At 36.8% G+C, this 16,630-nt stretch overlaps 3 protein-coding genes across 4 annotated transcripts in view; 1 reads left to right on the top strand and 2 right to left on the bottom strand.

The window, feature by feature from the left end:
* Positions 1 to 209: 209 nt before the first annotated feature.
* Positions 210 to 882, bottom strand: LOC119630243 (uncharacterized). Its single transcript, XM_038018946.1, has 3 exons — positions 700 to 882; positions 436 to 629; positions 210 to 363 (listed from the first exon to the last, which is right to left on the bottom strand). The coding sequence occupies exons 1-3, from the start codon at positions 880 to 882 to the stop codon at positions 210 to 212; spliced, it is 531 nt and encodes a 176-aa protein (XP_037874874.1).
* Positions 883 to 2,691: 1,809 nt separating this feature from the next.
* Positions 2,692 to 11,365, top strand: LOC101735457 (elongation of very long chain fatty acids protein 4). The gene is made up of 6 exons (XM_038018988.2): positions 2,692 to 2,881; positions 4,607 to 4,666; positions 6,823 to 7,013; positions 7,826 to 7,900; positions 8,368 to 8,667; positions 9,163 to 11,365. Exons 2-6 carry the CDS (start codon positions 4,609 to 4,611, stop codon positions 9,376 to 9,378), a joined length of 840 nt encoding a protein of 279 aa, XP_037874916.1. The 5' UTR covers positions 2,692 to 2,881; positions 4,607 to 4,608; the 3' UTR covers positions 9,379 to 11,365.
* A 753-nt stretch (positions 11,366 to 12,118) lies between these two features.
* Positions 12,119 to 16,630, bottom strand: part of LOC101737481 (elongation of very long chain fatty acids protein 7) — a 42,659-nt gene continuing 38,147 nt past the window's right edge. For both annotated transcript variants that reach the window (XM_038018989.2, XM_012689145.4), the window contains exons 5-6: positions 16,322 to 16,621; positions 12,119 to 15,102 (exon numbers count right to left, since the gene is read on the bottom strand). In XM_038018989.2, the coding sequence (XP_037874917.1) occupies positions 14,839 to 15,102; positions 16,322 to 16,621 (564 nt within the window). In that variant the 3' untranslated portion in view covers positions 12,119 to 14,838. The remainder of the gene's footprint in view (positions 15,103 to 16,321; positions 16,622 to 16,630) is intronic.

Here is a 16,630-nt window from a genome sequence, read left to right on the forward strand (position 1 = left end):
GAGAGAACTACCTACCATATACGGCAATCGGTTCCGGCCAAACATGTTGGTAAAACATGATCTTAGTTTTATCAAGTTCATCCGGAGACCGATATGCTTGGAAGAGTCAGCTAGGCTGTTCAACATCTGTTGCAAATCCTGTAACGTTTCGGCCATGATGACGATGTCATCTGCAAATCTCAAGTGTTAAATGCATTCGCCGTTTATGTTTATGCCAGTCTGTTCCGGTCCAGTGTCTTAAACATGTCCTCCAATGCATTTGTGAACAAATTGAGGGATATAACATCCCCTTGTCTCACTCCTCGATGCAGAGAGATGTGTTCAGACTGCCGGTTCCGGAATAAGACGGTCATAGTTGCGGCGCTGTAAAAACATTTCAACACTTGGATGTATCACCAGTCTACTTGGCAACGCTGCAAGGATACTAGAACTGACTAGATTTCAATAGAGTCGAAATCCTTCTCATGGTCCACGAAAGCTAAGCACAGGGGCTGATTATACTCATAGGCTTTCTGTATAATCTGCCTTATTGTGTGTATGTGGTCTATGGTACTGTATCCTCCTCGGAACCCGGCCTGCTCCGGTGGCTGGGATTCATCGAGTCTAGCGCGAGAAGGTTTGTGATGACTCTTGAAAACAGCTTGTAAATGTGGCTCAAGAGGGATATGGGGCGATAATTTCTCAACAGGGTTTTGTCACCTTTTTTAAAAACAAGACCACTACGCTCCTAGCCCACGCCTCTGGAGTTTTCCTTTTGAATAGAATCAACTTGTAGATTTTTTGGAGCTCCTTCAATACAGGTGTGCCACCTGCTTTCAGAAGCTCAGTCGTGATTCCATCCTCTGCAGGGGCTTTCCCATTCTTAAGCTGTCCAAAAGCCATCCTATTTTCGCTAAGGCTAATTTCCGGCAAGTCTTCGGTAGAGTGGCGCATCGAAGTAGCTCTTGAATCGTCATTTTCGGGATCAGTACGAGAAACATGCGAAGCATATAGCTGGCTATAAAAGTGTTCAACCTCGGACAAAATCTCAGGCTTAGAAGTAGCGACTCCTCCACCGGATATAATCAACTTCGTTAAGTGGCTCCTCCCCAAAGATTGCACGAATACTTTCGACCCCAGATTTTGCTCGATCGTTTTCTCTATAGAGCGTGTATTGGAGCATCGAAGGTCGTATCGTATGAGTTTGTTAATTTTTTTTATTGAATGCACGGTATTCTGATAAAGTGACAGTTGGATTTTCACGACGCCCTCTCATAAAGCCCCGAGTTTCATCCGAAAGTTTAACCTTTAAGTAAAAAAAGTAAAGTAAGAAAGTAAAAAATACTGTAAAATAAAAATAAAGTAACTATTTGAAAATTTTGTACAAGTAACATTAATTAAGTAGTATTAAAGAGTTGTTAATATTAAATAATGATAGGGTTTAGTAAATTAATGTACAAATAAGATGTAATTAATTAATCTGTTTAATAATGATAGGGTTTAGTAAATTAATGTACAAATAAGATGTAATTAATTAATCTGTTTGAAGCTAAGTTAAATTATCAATAAAAGAAAAAACCGTTACAGAGTTGTCGTTAAATTGTATTAAACAATTCCAATAAACATTTACATGTCACCAAATAGATGGTGCGGAATTACTTCATGCAATTTAATAGGCAATAAATGGCTTAAGAAAGTAAGCTATTAATTAGTTAAAAGCAAGTGTTGCGTCCACTCGCGAAGTCAACAGATTGATCACTCCATCGGGCAGATAGCGTGGTTATCAGAATTGGAGTAATAAAGTAATAATTACTTGAGTTATGTTAATATGAAGGGAAATTTATCGGTTAATAGATAATGGATATAATTATTAGACTACGTGATATACCTCGCGGTCAGTGGTATTTAATAGTAATTAATGGTTAAATGAGTATAAAAGCTATGGTTAGAAAATAAAGGGGAATAAATAAAAAACCCTTTTGCACCCATTATGTTTGAAATCGTATGATTTGAAATTTCATTAATACTAGAATAATAAAATTAACAGAACGTAATAGCGAAATGGCGTAACGGCGGCAGATGTGAAACATCGACATTATTTTGTAAAAGTAATATGCAGAGAAGAACAGATTGTGATAGGAACTAAATATGTCATAATGATAAAATAAAATATTACGAAAAAATAATTTGTTTTCAAGTAAAACACAGGTTAGGTGTACTGTAGTAAACAACACTGTATACACTACGGAGTATACACTATAGTACGTCGCCACGGCATGCGTCGCCACGCCAGAAATCGGTTTTAAGTGCGGCTATAGATGTTTCACATCAAAAATAAATAAAAATAAAAACGAAAAAGTGTGAACCAAAATCACCAAACTAAAACTAAACTACTACTAATTTAAATCTATCTGGGCAAAAACGTAGGCACAGTACTCCTGGCTATCCTGGCTGCTACCTATAATTCGGGTATTAGACAGGGCCCCACCAACCCCGAAGGGCCGGGGAGGATCTGGGAACGGACACGGATGGCGCTAACGTCGACCTATTTTCATTCAAAATAAAAATGGTTACGCATCTACCCGGCTGATTGACACCCACCCGCAATTAACAGATGTTAAAAAAAGTAAGTGTCAATACACCCATCTGGTCAATGAACCTGAATTTCGCTGCCCGCAATTCGGGAGATACACACTCGCGGAAGATACACTCACTACACACACAGCACTTGAAGCAATTCGGATCTCTCTCGACGCACTGGTGACCCGCGCCTCACGGCCTTGATCCTTCGGTCGTACCGAACCATCGTCACCAGATCAGGTCGCCAACTACATCTACAAGAGCTAGACGTTTAACTTAACCACAGTCGTGCGCGCTTCTATAGCTTACAGACATAATTCCAGTATGTATTTCTGATTTTTTTTGTGTTGAATTAATGAAGGTTTTCTTTTATTTTGTAGCTTGTTAGTTCCTAGTTAATTCTTTAGGTTGATTTGAGGTGTTTAAAGAATTGAAAGTGAAACGTTAACTTTTTGTTCTGATATTTTTATTAAATTCACGATTTATGATAACATACGGACCGGGGGCTCAACTACTTAGTCTGGCCATAAATACTGTTACAATTAAAAATAAACAAAATATTACATTTGAAAAATAAAAAAAATAAAAATATTTATAACTCACTAAAAATTCATACATTTTCCCCCTAATTCCTATATTGTACTGCGGTGATAATGTACGCTTTAAGCCCTATTCTAGTAACTTTTGCCACAATGGATTTTATAGTCATCATTCCAATGCTCTAAAATTCACACGAAATTATGTAAATTGAACACAACATTTCCAGTGCAAATTGCACAGCTAACATCTCGTGTACACATTACATATTATTTGATCCATGACAAATCTATAAGATTGAGAATTATTTAGTCAACAGACAAACTTATAAATCTAGTTTGGTGGTAATCAACACAGATAGTCGTAATGTCATTGTTTGTAAATATATATGTATCATGAATATATCGTAGCATGATTCAGGCATATGCTAAATACTTATATAATAATAAAATCCTACCACCGATCTTGAGATATCAGATGGAATTAATAATGATAATCTTCCCTTTAAAATGATATTGATGGTAGACTTGCAATTGGTACCATTAGTGCCTTGCATTAATGTCTGGGGGATTTATTGAAGTGAAACTTCTTAAGAATCGTTGTGATTTCAAACCGGATGCAACGGAAAAAACGACAGGTAAGAGACACAAATACAAAAATGTGTAGGATGAAGCCAGCAAAGAATGAGACAGAACTATACATACTATTTTATATTATCAGTCTCTCCTCTTTGTGCCATACTTCGTAGCGTCCCCACTCCCGTCTTCTAAGCATAGTCGCCTGTAATTAGTGAGCCAGAACGAGAGAGCAGATGTCGGTGTGTATGTATATTGCACACTGTTTAATACTTGCTTGTATTTGAGCATTTAACGTGTGTTAGTGTATGTGAAAACTACGTGAGCTAATACTACTGTACACTGTATGCGGCTGCGTATTACAGATTTTTAGTAAGATGTCAGCGTGGTGTGTTATTATCTAACAGTGTGTTTGTGACTATTTTTATATCTCACGGGAACAATCATCAAACTCAGGGTCACTTTTCAAACACGTTTTCACGAAATCCGCTGGAAAATTAACAAGAACCTATTAATAAACTTATTAAAAACAAAGACTTTGTATTTTAATTTTTGAAGGTTTCACTTCTAACACGTGTGAATTGCACACATGTAATTTTTTTTTATGTATAATAGGTATATACTTAAAACGTATTTAAGAATGTATATCAGTCTCTAGTTTCCCAGGGAATCCTATTTTGGGGCCGGGTGACCATGCGTGATTTTTTCTCGGTTATTCTATTGTTTTCTATGATAATCAACAAATAATTCATAATCACATAATTACTCCTCAACCTGTCACTAATGACGAACATTACATTTCCTGTTCGGCACTTTGATAACTGCCTCGTTACGATAGCGGCAGGTTCTTAATTCAGTCAAAAATATCTCTTTGAGAAGCATAGCGGTTTTTAGGTTATTATACTTTATTAAAAAATAAAACTGTTATTTTTCAGTCATGGACGGCACTATGTTCGGAACAAAATCGAATTATTGGGATTTAAATAAGAGCAAATGTGAGTATATTTTGTGTATATATATTTTGAGGTTAATGTTTCTTTTTCTGTTCCATCGTCGGGCATCCCAGTTTTTCCCGGGAATCCACGTCAAATATTACGCGGACGATTCGTTATCTCGTTTTTGAGAATAGCTAGCTTATTGGGCGGGCTTATTCCCATTACCGAGAGTCTGACCAGTCGATGGCCCGTGGAAATCGATGGTGGACGGGCGATTTCTGTTTTAGCTTACATCATTGAAAATCAATTTTAGCTTATTCCTGGGGACAGTTTTAATTTTATTAATAATATGTAATACTTCATTGCCTAAACGTCGCAGTATTGTAATATATAAGTAACGACTAATTCGATCACACACACAGCTTATCTAACTTTTGTCTATACTATAATATTATAAAGAGGAAACATTTGTTTGTTTGTTTGTTTCGAATAGGCTCCGAAACTACTGGACTGATTTGAAAAATTCTTTTTCCATTAGAAGCCGACATTGTCCCTGATGAACATAGGCTACTTTTTTAAATTTTTTTTTTTTTTTGGTTTCATTTGTGTTTTAATTTTTCCGAAGCGAAGCGAGGGCGGGTCGCTAGTGTCTAATAAATATAAAATAGCCTGTATTTCCTTATCCTTAATTTTTATTTCGAATGTGGTATTTGTTTGTTTATTTTTAGTTAGCTATTGTTTTGCATGTCTAAGTATTAATAAAAGTTAGTTTTGCTATTGAATAATACCCCTCTTCGGGTGAAAGCCTCGTCCAGTCCTTTTAAGTCATCTCTGTCCGTGCTGATAGTTTGCCAGTTCCATCCCTATTCATTCGGTTATATCGTCAGCCCAACGACTTTTCGGTCTCCCTACCCTTCTTTTGCCGATTGGCCCTACTTTTGTGTCTAATGTAATTAAATTCGCCACAAGGTCCCTCGTTTCAACTTTGATAACATTAGTCTTGATTTGTCTTGAACATTTGTCTTCTACTTCACAGAACATTAATTCTAAACAGATATCTGTACGAGCATCAAAAACAAACTTATCTTCAAGACAATCTGAAAATTATAGTCTAGAGGTCGAAACCATAAGAATAACAAAAATAGAATATATGGATTCGTAACTTAATTAATTTTTCAATTCACCGACATGAATTACGAAACCTCTCAACAAATACACTTCTTAATATTTAAGTAAGAAATAAACATTGAACAAGTAAGTCTCTGGATTTCCGCCCCTGCATTGGTTGCCGTCGGAGATGAACCAACTTACATCGCCTGTGATTCTATAACCCACCTCCGAGTCTCGGATGGGGCAGAACTCATCCAAAATAGGCTGGGGCCCAATAAGCGAGTTTTGTACCGAGCGTATGTCTTCCTACCAACTTGCCCCACGGGAGATCAAACCGGCGGGTCCTCAGTAGTCGGGCTATCCGAAGCCCACCTAGACGGCACTGATAATGCTCTTAAATACCCTGCTAGGTAAAAACCAGTCGGAGAGTGAGGTCATACGACATAAAAAAAAAGAAATCTTACCTGGAAAATTGGCAAATAAAACGATTTAACTTCTTTAAACTTTGAACAGGTCAAGGTCGGCTCAGGTAATGAATATGCAAAACGATATGATGACGCCAATTTCTTCGTATAGTTATTAAGGATTTATCCATACAACTCTAAAAACATGGTTTAGATCGTGGTATATAATATATTTTTTTTTTTTTAGTTTTATTGCCTTTGTAGGCAGACGGGCATACGGCCCACCTGATGGTGAGTGGTTACCGTCGCCCATGGACTTCAGCAATGCCAGGGGCAGAGCCAAGCCGCTGCCTACCGCTTAATACTCTCCATAAGCCTCGTTTGAAGAAGGACATGTCATAGCGCTCGGGAAACACCGTGGAGGGGAGCTCATTCCATAGCCGGATGGTACGTGGCAAAAAAGATCTCTGGAAACGCACTGTGGATGACCGCAGTGGCTCCAGGTAGTATGGATGAACTCTACTCCGGTGGCGGGCGGTGCGATGGTAAAAACGAGATGCTGGTATCATCTCGAACAATTCCTCAGAGCACTCCCCATGGAACATACGGTACAAAATACAGAGGGAACCGAAGTCCCTCCGCAGACCCAGAGGCTCCAAACGATCCGAATCGATATAATATCCTAATATCTCCTCTTTTCAGTTGCAGTTATCGACCAGCTACCACTGATGGGATCAGTGAGCCCTGTTCTCACGGTCTTGGCGATTTACTTAATTTTCGTTATTAAAATAGGCCCGGCATACATGAGAAAGCGAGAAGCGTACAAATTAACATTCGTACTATTAGCATACAATGCCGTACAAGTTGCTATATCCGGGTATTTGGTTGCGAGGGTAAGTTTTTATCACTAACTTATAATTTTAAAACATCTTAACATATTAACTATTAAAAATGCTTATAACTTATTTTCTTTATTAAGTCGATCGAATCAGGCCCATGGTGAAGATACTACCTCTAAACAGAGCAAATAACTCTGAACATAACCGAAAGTTTCCGTCAAACCTTTTTTATTATCTCAAGCTCATAGACTCAAGCAGTTCCAAGGGTCCAACTTATCACTGAGTGCTCTCCACAAGCCATGTTTTAAGGACATGTCTTAGAACTCAACATTGTGGATGGAAGACCATTACAAAATCGAATTCACGTGGCAAAAAAAATCGCCCAAAATGCAGTGTTTTTTTTGTTTTTTTTTGCTTTGATGGGTGGGCGAGCCAACAGCCCACTTGGTGTTAAGTGGTTACTGGAGCCCATAGACATCTACAACGTAAATGCGCCACCCACCTTATAAGTTCTAAAGTCTCAGTATACTTACAACGGCTGCCCCGCCCTTCAAACCGAAACGCATTACAGCTTCACGGCAGAAATAGGCAGGGCGGTGGTACCTACCCGTGGGGACTCACAAGAGGTCCTACCAGTAAAAACGCTTCCATGTGGATGAACCCTGGCTCGATGGCGAGCAGTGGGACGATAAAAAGATGATCGTATTACCTGATCAGCAGAGCAGAGCATCAATTACTGGTAGCGGGGTTTGCTATAGATCAACAGGAGACGGAGTTTAAGTCTCCACTAATCCAATTCGAATTTATGTTCACCTACAAAATTTTTGAACTAAAAATTTACCGTAAATGTATTTTCCACGTTTCAGTTCTTTCTAGATTTACGAAGAATGGGTTTGGTTCCGAGTAAATGTTATTTAAATGAAGAAAATTCAAGAAATCAGGTACGATATTAATACGCATTTTTTTTATCTTCGAACAAAAAATAAACTATCGTTATTATATATTCTATTGATTTTGGGATATCGCGTCCTGAAAATAGCAGGAATTGAAATATATAACGGCTTTAGACTAATAATTTCCGTCGTGGAATAAAGGATAAGACGTCCGGTGCATTTGTATCGAGCGATGCACCGGTGTTCGAATCCCGCAGGCGCAGGCAGGCCATTACTTAGCTGGATAGACGAGCTTACATCCCACCTGGTGTTAAGTGGTTACTGGAGCCCATAGACATCTACAACGTAAACCACCTTGAGATATAAGTTCTAAGGTCTCAGTATAGTTATAACAGCTGCCCTACCCTTCAAACCGAAATGCATTACTGCTTCACGCAGAAGTGGGCAGGGTGGTGGTGCCTACCCGTGCGGACTCACAAAAGGTCCTGCCGCTAGTTAAAAAAATCTAATTTCAGATCATATTCGGAACATATCTGTATCTAACAGCCAAATTCTCTGAGCTACTGGACACGGTTTTCTTCGTTTTGCGAAAGAAGTATAGCCAGATCACGTTCTTGCATTTGTATCATCACACCGTGATGGTTATCGCGACATGGGCAATGCTGAAGTACTGGCCATCACACACGCTCATCTACATCGGCTTCATAAATTCTTTAGTACATGTCTTCATGTATTCATACTATGGCCTGGCAGCGCTCGGTCCGGGCGTAGCAAAATATTTGACGTGGAAGAAATATATGACTAAATTTCAAATAGTGAGTATTTTCGAGTTCAATCAAGTATTTTGTTTTTGCTTACATTAGATTTATTTGTTTAAATATATGCACAAAAGTATAGTGGCGGACTTAAGGCCTAAAACAAGCTCTCCAGTCAACGAACTTACACTTATGAATGGTATTTGTGTATGTATTTGTAATTTAATATAATTTTCAATGCGCCTACCATTATTTACACTGCAATGCCTTTAGTTGACTGGTAGAGAATGCCTTAGGCATTAAGACCGCCAATGTAAATGTTTACATGAAGTCTAATCACTACATCGTATAAAACAAAATCGTTCTCTCTGACCTTAAATCCCTATGTATGCTTAAATCTTTGAAACTACGCAACCGATTTTGATGCGTTTTTTTTTTAATAGATAGAGCTATTGTAGAGGCAGATTTATATGTATAATAACATCCATAAATTAAGTTTCCGAAGCGAAGAGAGGGCGGGTCGCCAGTAAATAAATATCTTTACAACAATTACAGATACAATTCATCTCAATAATCCTTCAATACGTGGCGGCTATCAGGATATCGGAGTGTCCGCCATCAAAAGGCGTTGCTCTCTTTGTCTTTTGCAACACGGCTTTCATCCTGCTGCTTTTCCTCAATTTCTACTTGAAAAGTTACAGTGCAAATAAGACAAAGAAGGCTGCAGAAGAAGTCGTTAATAGTGCTTGCTTCGTCAAAAAATACGATTAAAATACAAAGTTATTAGAATTGGCAATACAAGTTTTTTTTAAATGTTTCACGGACAAAATCTGTAGATTATAGATTAAAAAGGGTTATAATAAATATAAAAAAGTGTAGTGTAATATTTTTGTTTAGTTTACGAGACAAAACTGTACAATTTTTCGATTGCTTTCATACTGAGTTATCGGAGCTTTATAATCTCTTCCTAACAAGGTTTTCAATAAGTAATAATAATAATGAACCAAAGACCAGGTTAGGTCAGGTCAGATCAGGCCAGACTAGGTCATCTGGCCCAAAACTAGGATACCCTATGATATTAGATATATAATATTAGTTAGTATAATATAGTATAGTAAATACCTAGTCTTGCCATAAATACTGAGACAAAGAAAATAAAAAAAAATCTATTGCAAATAACTTGCAATAACTTTTACAGTGTGTTAGTTTAATACATAAATATAAAACAATTTAAAGTATAAAAAGCTTCTTCGAAGTGGTCTCCATTGGGTGCAATACAGTCCTTTAAACGTTGAGGCCAGTTATTAATAGAAGCACGCAGTCTTTCCATGGGAAAATTTTTCACTGCCAATCGTACGGATTGTTTTAGGGACTCCGAATTATTATGGCGTTTAGAGCAAGCCGTACTCTCTAAAATTGACCATAAATCATAATCGAGCGGATTAAGATCGGGACTAGACGACGGCCAGTCTTCAGCTCTGATGCAGTCCGAAACGTTCGTTTCCAACCAAGACTGCGTAGACCGAGCTTTATGACCTGGCGCCGAGTCTTGCTGGAAGGACCATTCTTGATTATTGAGCATGGTGCTGTTGAGGGGCTTCACTACCTTTTCAATAATGGTATCTTGATACACTTGTGCCGATGTTTTGATACCTTTTTCACAAAAGTATGGCTCAGTCACTCCTTCATAGCTAATACCCCACTAAACCATCACTGAAGTCGGATAGCGCCCACGTTGCACTCTGTCGACTAATTGGGAAGCTTCCTTAGAGCTTTGAGCATAAATACGGTCATTTTGTTTGTTAAAATGTTGCTCAATTGTAAAAAAATTCTCATCCGTAAACAAAATTTTTCATGACCTCCCTTTGCGTAACGCTTCAGTAGCTGTTTCGATTTTACCACCCTATTCTCTTTTAAATTATCAGTTAAGAAATGACCAGTACGTCTCTTATAGGCTGCAAGTCCTAAGTCATCTTTTAAAATACGCGACATGGTTCTAAGTGCTATCTTCATCTCCCGAGATAAAATCTTTTGCTTTCGGACAGGATTTCTTCGAATTCTCTCCCTTACTGCTTTGACCACCTTTTTCGTAAGAACACTACGTGGACGGCCAGATCTTTTTCTGTCCCAAACAAAGGAGGTCTCATTGCACCTATTAATAGCCCGGTACACAAACATTTTACTAATACCAAGCGTATGGAGAGTTTTAAAAATTGCATTTGGCTCCATACCTACTTTGTGTAATGCAATCACAGCGATTCGGTTCTCTTTATCACCCCACTCCATTTTAATATCACAAAATATTGTACAATGTATTGGCGCCAAAAAGTGAAAACTCAATGAGCAATCATATAAAAATTACAGATTTCAAATTCAAATGTAATATTTTGTTTAGTTTTAATTGTAACAGTATTTATGTCCAGACTAAGTATATACATATTAAAGGCCAAGACAAAGAGTAAACAAACGTGTTCATCACATTGATGATTGCCCAATGTGGAAACGAACCCACGACCCTTGGCCCAGCAGTCGGGAGCACCAGCTTACTACACCACCGATATAGTCAAGTGTTATTCAGGACTATCCTGTTTAACTTTATTATAAATAATATTAGTAGAAGTACATAGTAATAGACCGTATTCTTTTAAGTTGTGCTTATAAAGCTTCAATAATTTATTATGAATAAAATTAATTGGCTTTTATACGGGGTAAATTAAGATTAATAAAATATACGATGACAAAATAAAAAAATATGTAATTGGTGTTTTTTTTTACTAACAACCTTTTTTTGGACATAGAGGGATAACAAATACATATTGAAGGTGCTAGACAAATTTACTTCTCTATCACCCGTCTATAGAAATACAACCTGAGATATTTTTTCGTTGCCTATTAAAGGTATTAAAGGTATTGTGCCTAATAAAGGGATTAAAGGTATTGTGCCTATTAAAGTTATTGTGCGTCCATGTCTGAAGGACAAGATACTTAATAAAACTTCTACTTACTATCTTTTTTCTTATGATTAAAGGATTAAGGGGGGCCCGAAGGCCTTTCCAGTTTGACCAGGACAGATGGACGAGCAAAGGCTCAGCCAGAAGGGGTGGGATTTGCTAACAGCTGCCCGAGCGCCTCCGAAGGAGACCTAATAACTCAAGAGCAGCTGCTTCGCGAATGAATGGATCGGAATCGCGATGATGCATGGGTTAGGTTGCACGTCGAACTCTTTGACGAGTTCGACAAATACGGTTACCTGGGTCCCTAAGCCTGCTCCTAGTTAGAGCTGAAGGCGTCTAATGCAAAGGTTGTTGGATCTGATAGATCCGTAAAGACTATCATACTATCTCTGAGTAAGTAGTGACGTTCTTATAAGCGTTTTAAATTTGGTTGGCCAAGCGCTCAATTACGAAATAAAATGAAATGTAATGAAATTTGATTTGATAGTTGAATTTGTTAGAAGGTTTTCTTTGTTGAGAAATTAACTTACTTTGATTTCCAAATAAAACTAAATTAGTGTATCGTAACATTTTTAATTGCATTTTACGTCTTAATCATTCCTTTACAACCCGATTAAACACGATGTTAAATTCTATGGATTCACGGTAAGACGCTCTCTTGTATAGGACTATAGTGATCGAAGCGTGGTAATTTAGATTGTACAATCATACTGTTGAAAATGAGAACTCGATAAAAGTGTGTTAGTGCTGACACACAACAGTCGATCTTCTTCCGTACGATTATCATTTGACGTATTACATGCAAAAGGTAAACACATATTTAATAACATGGAAAGTATTTATGTATATAATAATATGTACTGTTATTCTATTTATATAGTTTTTTACTGGTGGTAGGACCTCTTGTGGGTCCGCACAGGTAGGTACCACCACCCTGCTTATTTCTGCCGTGATGCAGTAATGCGTTTCAGTTCGAAGGGTGGAGTATCGGTTGTACAGTAAAAACTGAGGCCTTAAAACTCATGTCTCAAGGTAGGTGGCGGCATTTACATTGTAGATGTCTATGGCCTTTCGGTACAAAAAAAAACATGTACATATTTACGTTTATTCAATTTTAATTATATATCCGATAAAATATTACATATTTATACGTTTTTATGTATATTATATATTTAATTAATGCACATGCTGCCAGATACGTATACAATAAATATGTTACGAAAATTTATGTAACTCTGTCAGGCTTCATTTTGGTTAGATAACGCTAACACAATTAAGAATAATTAAAATGAATGAGTACAAAGTAATATTTTAAAAACTAATTATTATTATTTTAATATCTTTGACACCTTTGCCAAAATTTTGGTACACTAACTCCATACATAATTAAAAATATAAAAATGTCTAGTAATTATTTTACTAACTGGTAGTATATAGGGCGCGACAATTGGATTCAATAATACATTTTGCCGTTTAGGTGTCGTAAGTAATAGTAAGGTAGATTATTCAATTTAAATGAACAATAGAACAAGGATATTACTACCCCTCACATATAGGGGCTATAAAATGTACTAGGACTATAAAATGGAATCGATATTTATGTCGTAAGGGGGGAGTAAGGGGAGATCGGAATGCTACCTTCACCGGCCCTATTGTCAACCCCACCTGCACGCGCCGGATGGTGGCGGCGACCAACAGGTTGCCGTGGTGCTCCCTGCTAGAGAACGAACGGGGCAATGGCAACCGAGCAATGGCGGTATAACCATACACACCCGTCAGAACAACCTGTACGGAAGAGGCGTCAGAAACCTTGGGGATCAAATGAGTCGACTATTATCAAAGCCGGCAATCTGACTATTGGACAATTATTGGTAAATCAGAAAAACGAATTATTGACTTTGTATTCCATTGGCAGTCACAAAACTCTTCGGAACGACATCTTAGATAAATAACAGGTTAACTATTAACCTTTATTTAATGCAGGTTTTGAACCGTATTCTTTGAAGGAGACGATTATATTCAAATCAATCTGTATTGACATATCAATAACATTTTTTTGTCCAAATGCACAGATTGCCACCTTTGATAATAGACGACTCAAATACCCCCTAAAATGCTGTTGCAGAAGGCAACGGGAAACCACTGCACTAATTTCCCACGAGAGTCATGAGCAGGTCGTATCCGACTGATGCATGACCACGACCACTCTGTCAAGAGTGTACGAACAGGAAGAATTTATATCGTAAACTCCAAAAAAGTACTGGCAATATAAGTTATTACGAACAACAGAGTGATCTGAACAGAATTTCGAAAAGAATCTAGTTTTAACACTTTTTTTAAAAAAAGAAGTCCTTATGACAATTTGTGTGATAACAACATTCATTTTTCTATCTATGGACCGAAAGAACAATATTTGAAGATTACAATCACTTGTTTAAAAAAAAAAATTGATTTATGGATATGGATCGATAGATTAAACGATTTTCAACTTTATGTTAAAAATGGTGAGAGGGTGCAAAAATTTATTTAAATTCGCTAATCGACAGCACCCTAATGAACTGTTCTAATATGATTAAGTTCATACACACGGCGTTGTAGCAATTATCATATCGTAATCAGCAGTTTAAAAATATTATGAAACTATTTTCATTATTTGCGATTATTAAATAATACTCATAAATGAAGGCCTTATTTACATTCACATACTGGTACTTATTGCTTGAACACTTTAGAGCCAACAGCAATTAAAACTTGTGTATATTCCAGAAACTATCTTAACCTAATGATAATATATTATGTTAAATGTTGTTTTAACTTTTTTTTTTAATGTTTCAACATCGTATATAGTTGGAAGACAGTATTTTTTGCTCATTAAGGCATACGAGAAAATCAATTATGATTTATTTACAACAATTTTATGAAATAATGTTCGATTGTTTTCGTTTAAGCTAGTGTTTTAATTACTACACTAACTACCAATGCTTATACATAATACAATGTTGAATTTTATTCCGAATTTGATGTTTAAAATTTAGGGCAAGTATGGATTTTAGCCAAATGTTACTAGTGGACTACACTCTAGAATGAGATGTTATTCAATGGAAATGATTTTGATTTTATAAAATTTTAACGACGCTAATTAAAACTTAATACTAATATTTATATACACCATTTCTGTTACCTTATTAAAAACCCTCTGATGATATCAACAAACCACCATATTGAACTAATTTCATATATTATATTTACAATAGATTTTAAATTAAAACAACTAGATTTAGTCCTTTTTTATACCGTTTTTCGTTGCCATTTTATTAAAGTCATTTCTCACGTGACCGTTCTTGATTATTGTTCCGTTGGTCCACTTTTCTTTTTCGGGTTTCTTTTCTCCGGGCTTTCCGTAGGCGTTGTAGTAGAAGTCGTAAAACAGATAGTAGAAGAAAATGGAGTTGGGTAGAGTGAAGACGACGGACCAACGAGGATAACCGCAGTCGTAGAACAAAAGTTGCGCCGAATGGAGAAATGCTATGCAGAATTGGAGCTGAAATAAAAAATTCAGAATATAAGAACTCGATTGCTCGAAATAAAGTTGAATAAATTCCAACAGCACTGCTATAAAATCATATAAGCTATAAAACAAAAAAGTAATGGTGAAAATCACTGGGTCGCATTGGATGCAAATAGTAACGGACCGACCGCTCTGGAGATCGATTGGACAGACCTATGTTCAGCGGTGGACAGCTAACTAGTCTGGCCATAAATACTGTTACATAAAAACTTTTCTAGCAGGACTCTGCACCTGATCACGAGGCACGAAATGCCCAAGCCTGGCATGAAACCAACGTTCCGGACTTTATAAGAGCTGAAGACTGGCCCTCATCTAGCTAAGATCTCAATCCTTTAGACTTCAAATTATGTTCAGTTTTTGAGGACATGGCCTGCTCTAAACGACATAGCGACATTGAGTGTCTAAAAATATTTTTGAGTGAGCAGTGGTGAAATTTCCTTTGGAAACAGTGCGTAAAGCCATAGATTCGTGGCCAAACAGATTAAAACCCTATATAAAAGCCAAAGTTGGCCATTTCGAATAGAATATATTTTTTATTTTGTTGTAAGACATTAATAAATATGTAGGTATACATTTTAATAATATTACGTTACTTCATTTAAAAAAAAAAGCATATTTTCTTTTGTAACAGAACCTATAGCTGGACTGGGTTTTAGCTGAGATGATGATGATCATGATGATGATGATAAAACAGATTCGAATGGTTTCATTTGTTTTTAATAAGTAATTATTACTTACGCGCCTACTTTTCATCTTTATCTCAATAATTTTGATACAAAGTTCCTAAGAGTTATAGAAAATACAGTTTTCGTAACCTAATTCATAGGATATACACAAAAATGTCGAGATGTTGTTTTTACGTACGCACCTAACGTATCGTGGTGGAGTTTAACCGGTATTTCATAATAACAATTTAATTTTCAGCTTTTTTTGTCTTCGAGCATAGACCCAGATATTTTAATTGCTATTGAGTATCATTGTCGCTTTGTAGCATTGTGGCACAACCAAATCATTGCCTACCAGACTATTTTAAAATCTCATTTGATTAATTAAATGTAACAGCGTAAACAACACAGGAAGAATTGTTCCAGAGCCAGAAAAGATACGTGTAAAAATTACTCATTATATACAATAGTAATCAATGAATATTTATTTATATACTAATATATACTGATAATATTTATATACTAACCATTTGTAGAGTTGTGATATATCGTTTCCAAAACAGATATTTCTGGAAGCGAGGACCCATAGCCGCCAACATATAGTAAGAGTACATTATTATATGCACAAAGGAATTGATCACTCCGATAAGGGTGCCGTGACCGCCAGGATAATATTTGGTCGCGCCCCATGATATCATCGGCATCACCGTATGATGATACATGTGTAGAAACGTGATCTGCCGTTCCTTTTTTCTAATGACGAAGAACACCGTGTCTAATAACTCAGACATTTTGGCCAGAAAGTATATGTAGACGCCACGGGCGACCTGAAATTC

Source organism: Bombyx mori, chromosome 22 (genome assembly GCF_030269925.1).
Source record: "Bombyx mori chromosome 22, ASM3026992v2".
NCBI lineage: Eukaryota > Metazoa > Arthropoda > Insecta > Lepidoptera > Bombycidae > Bombyx > Bombyx mori.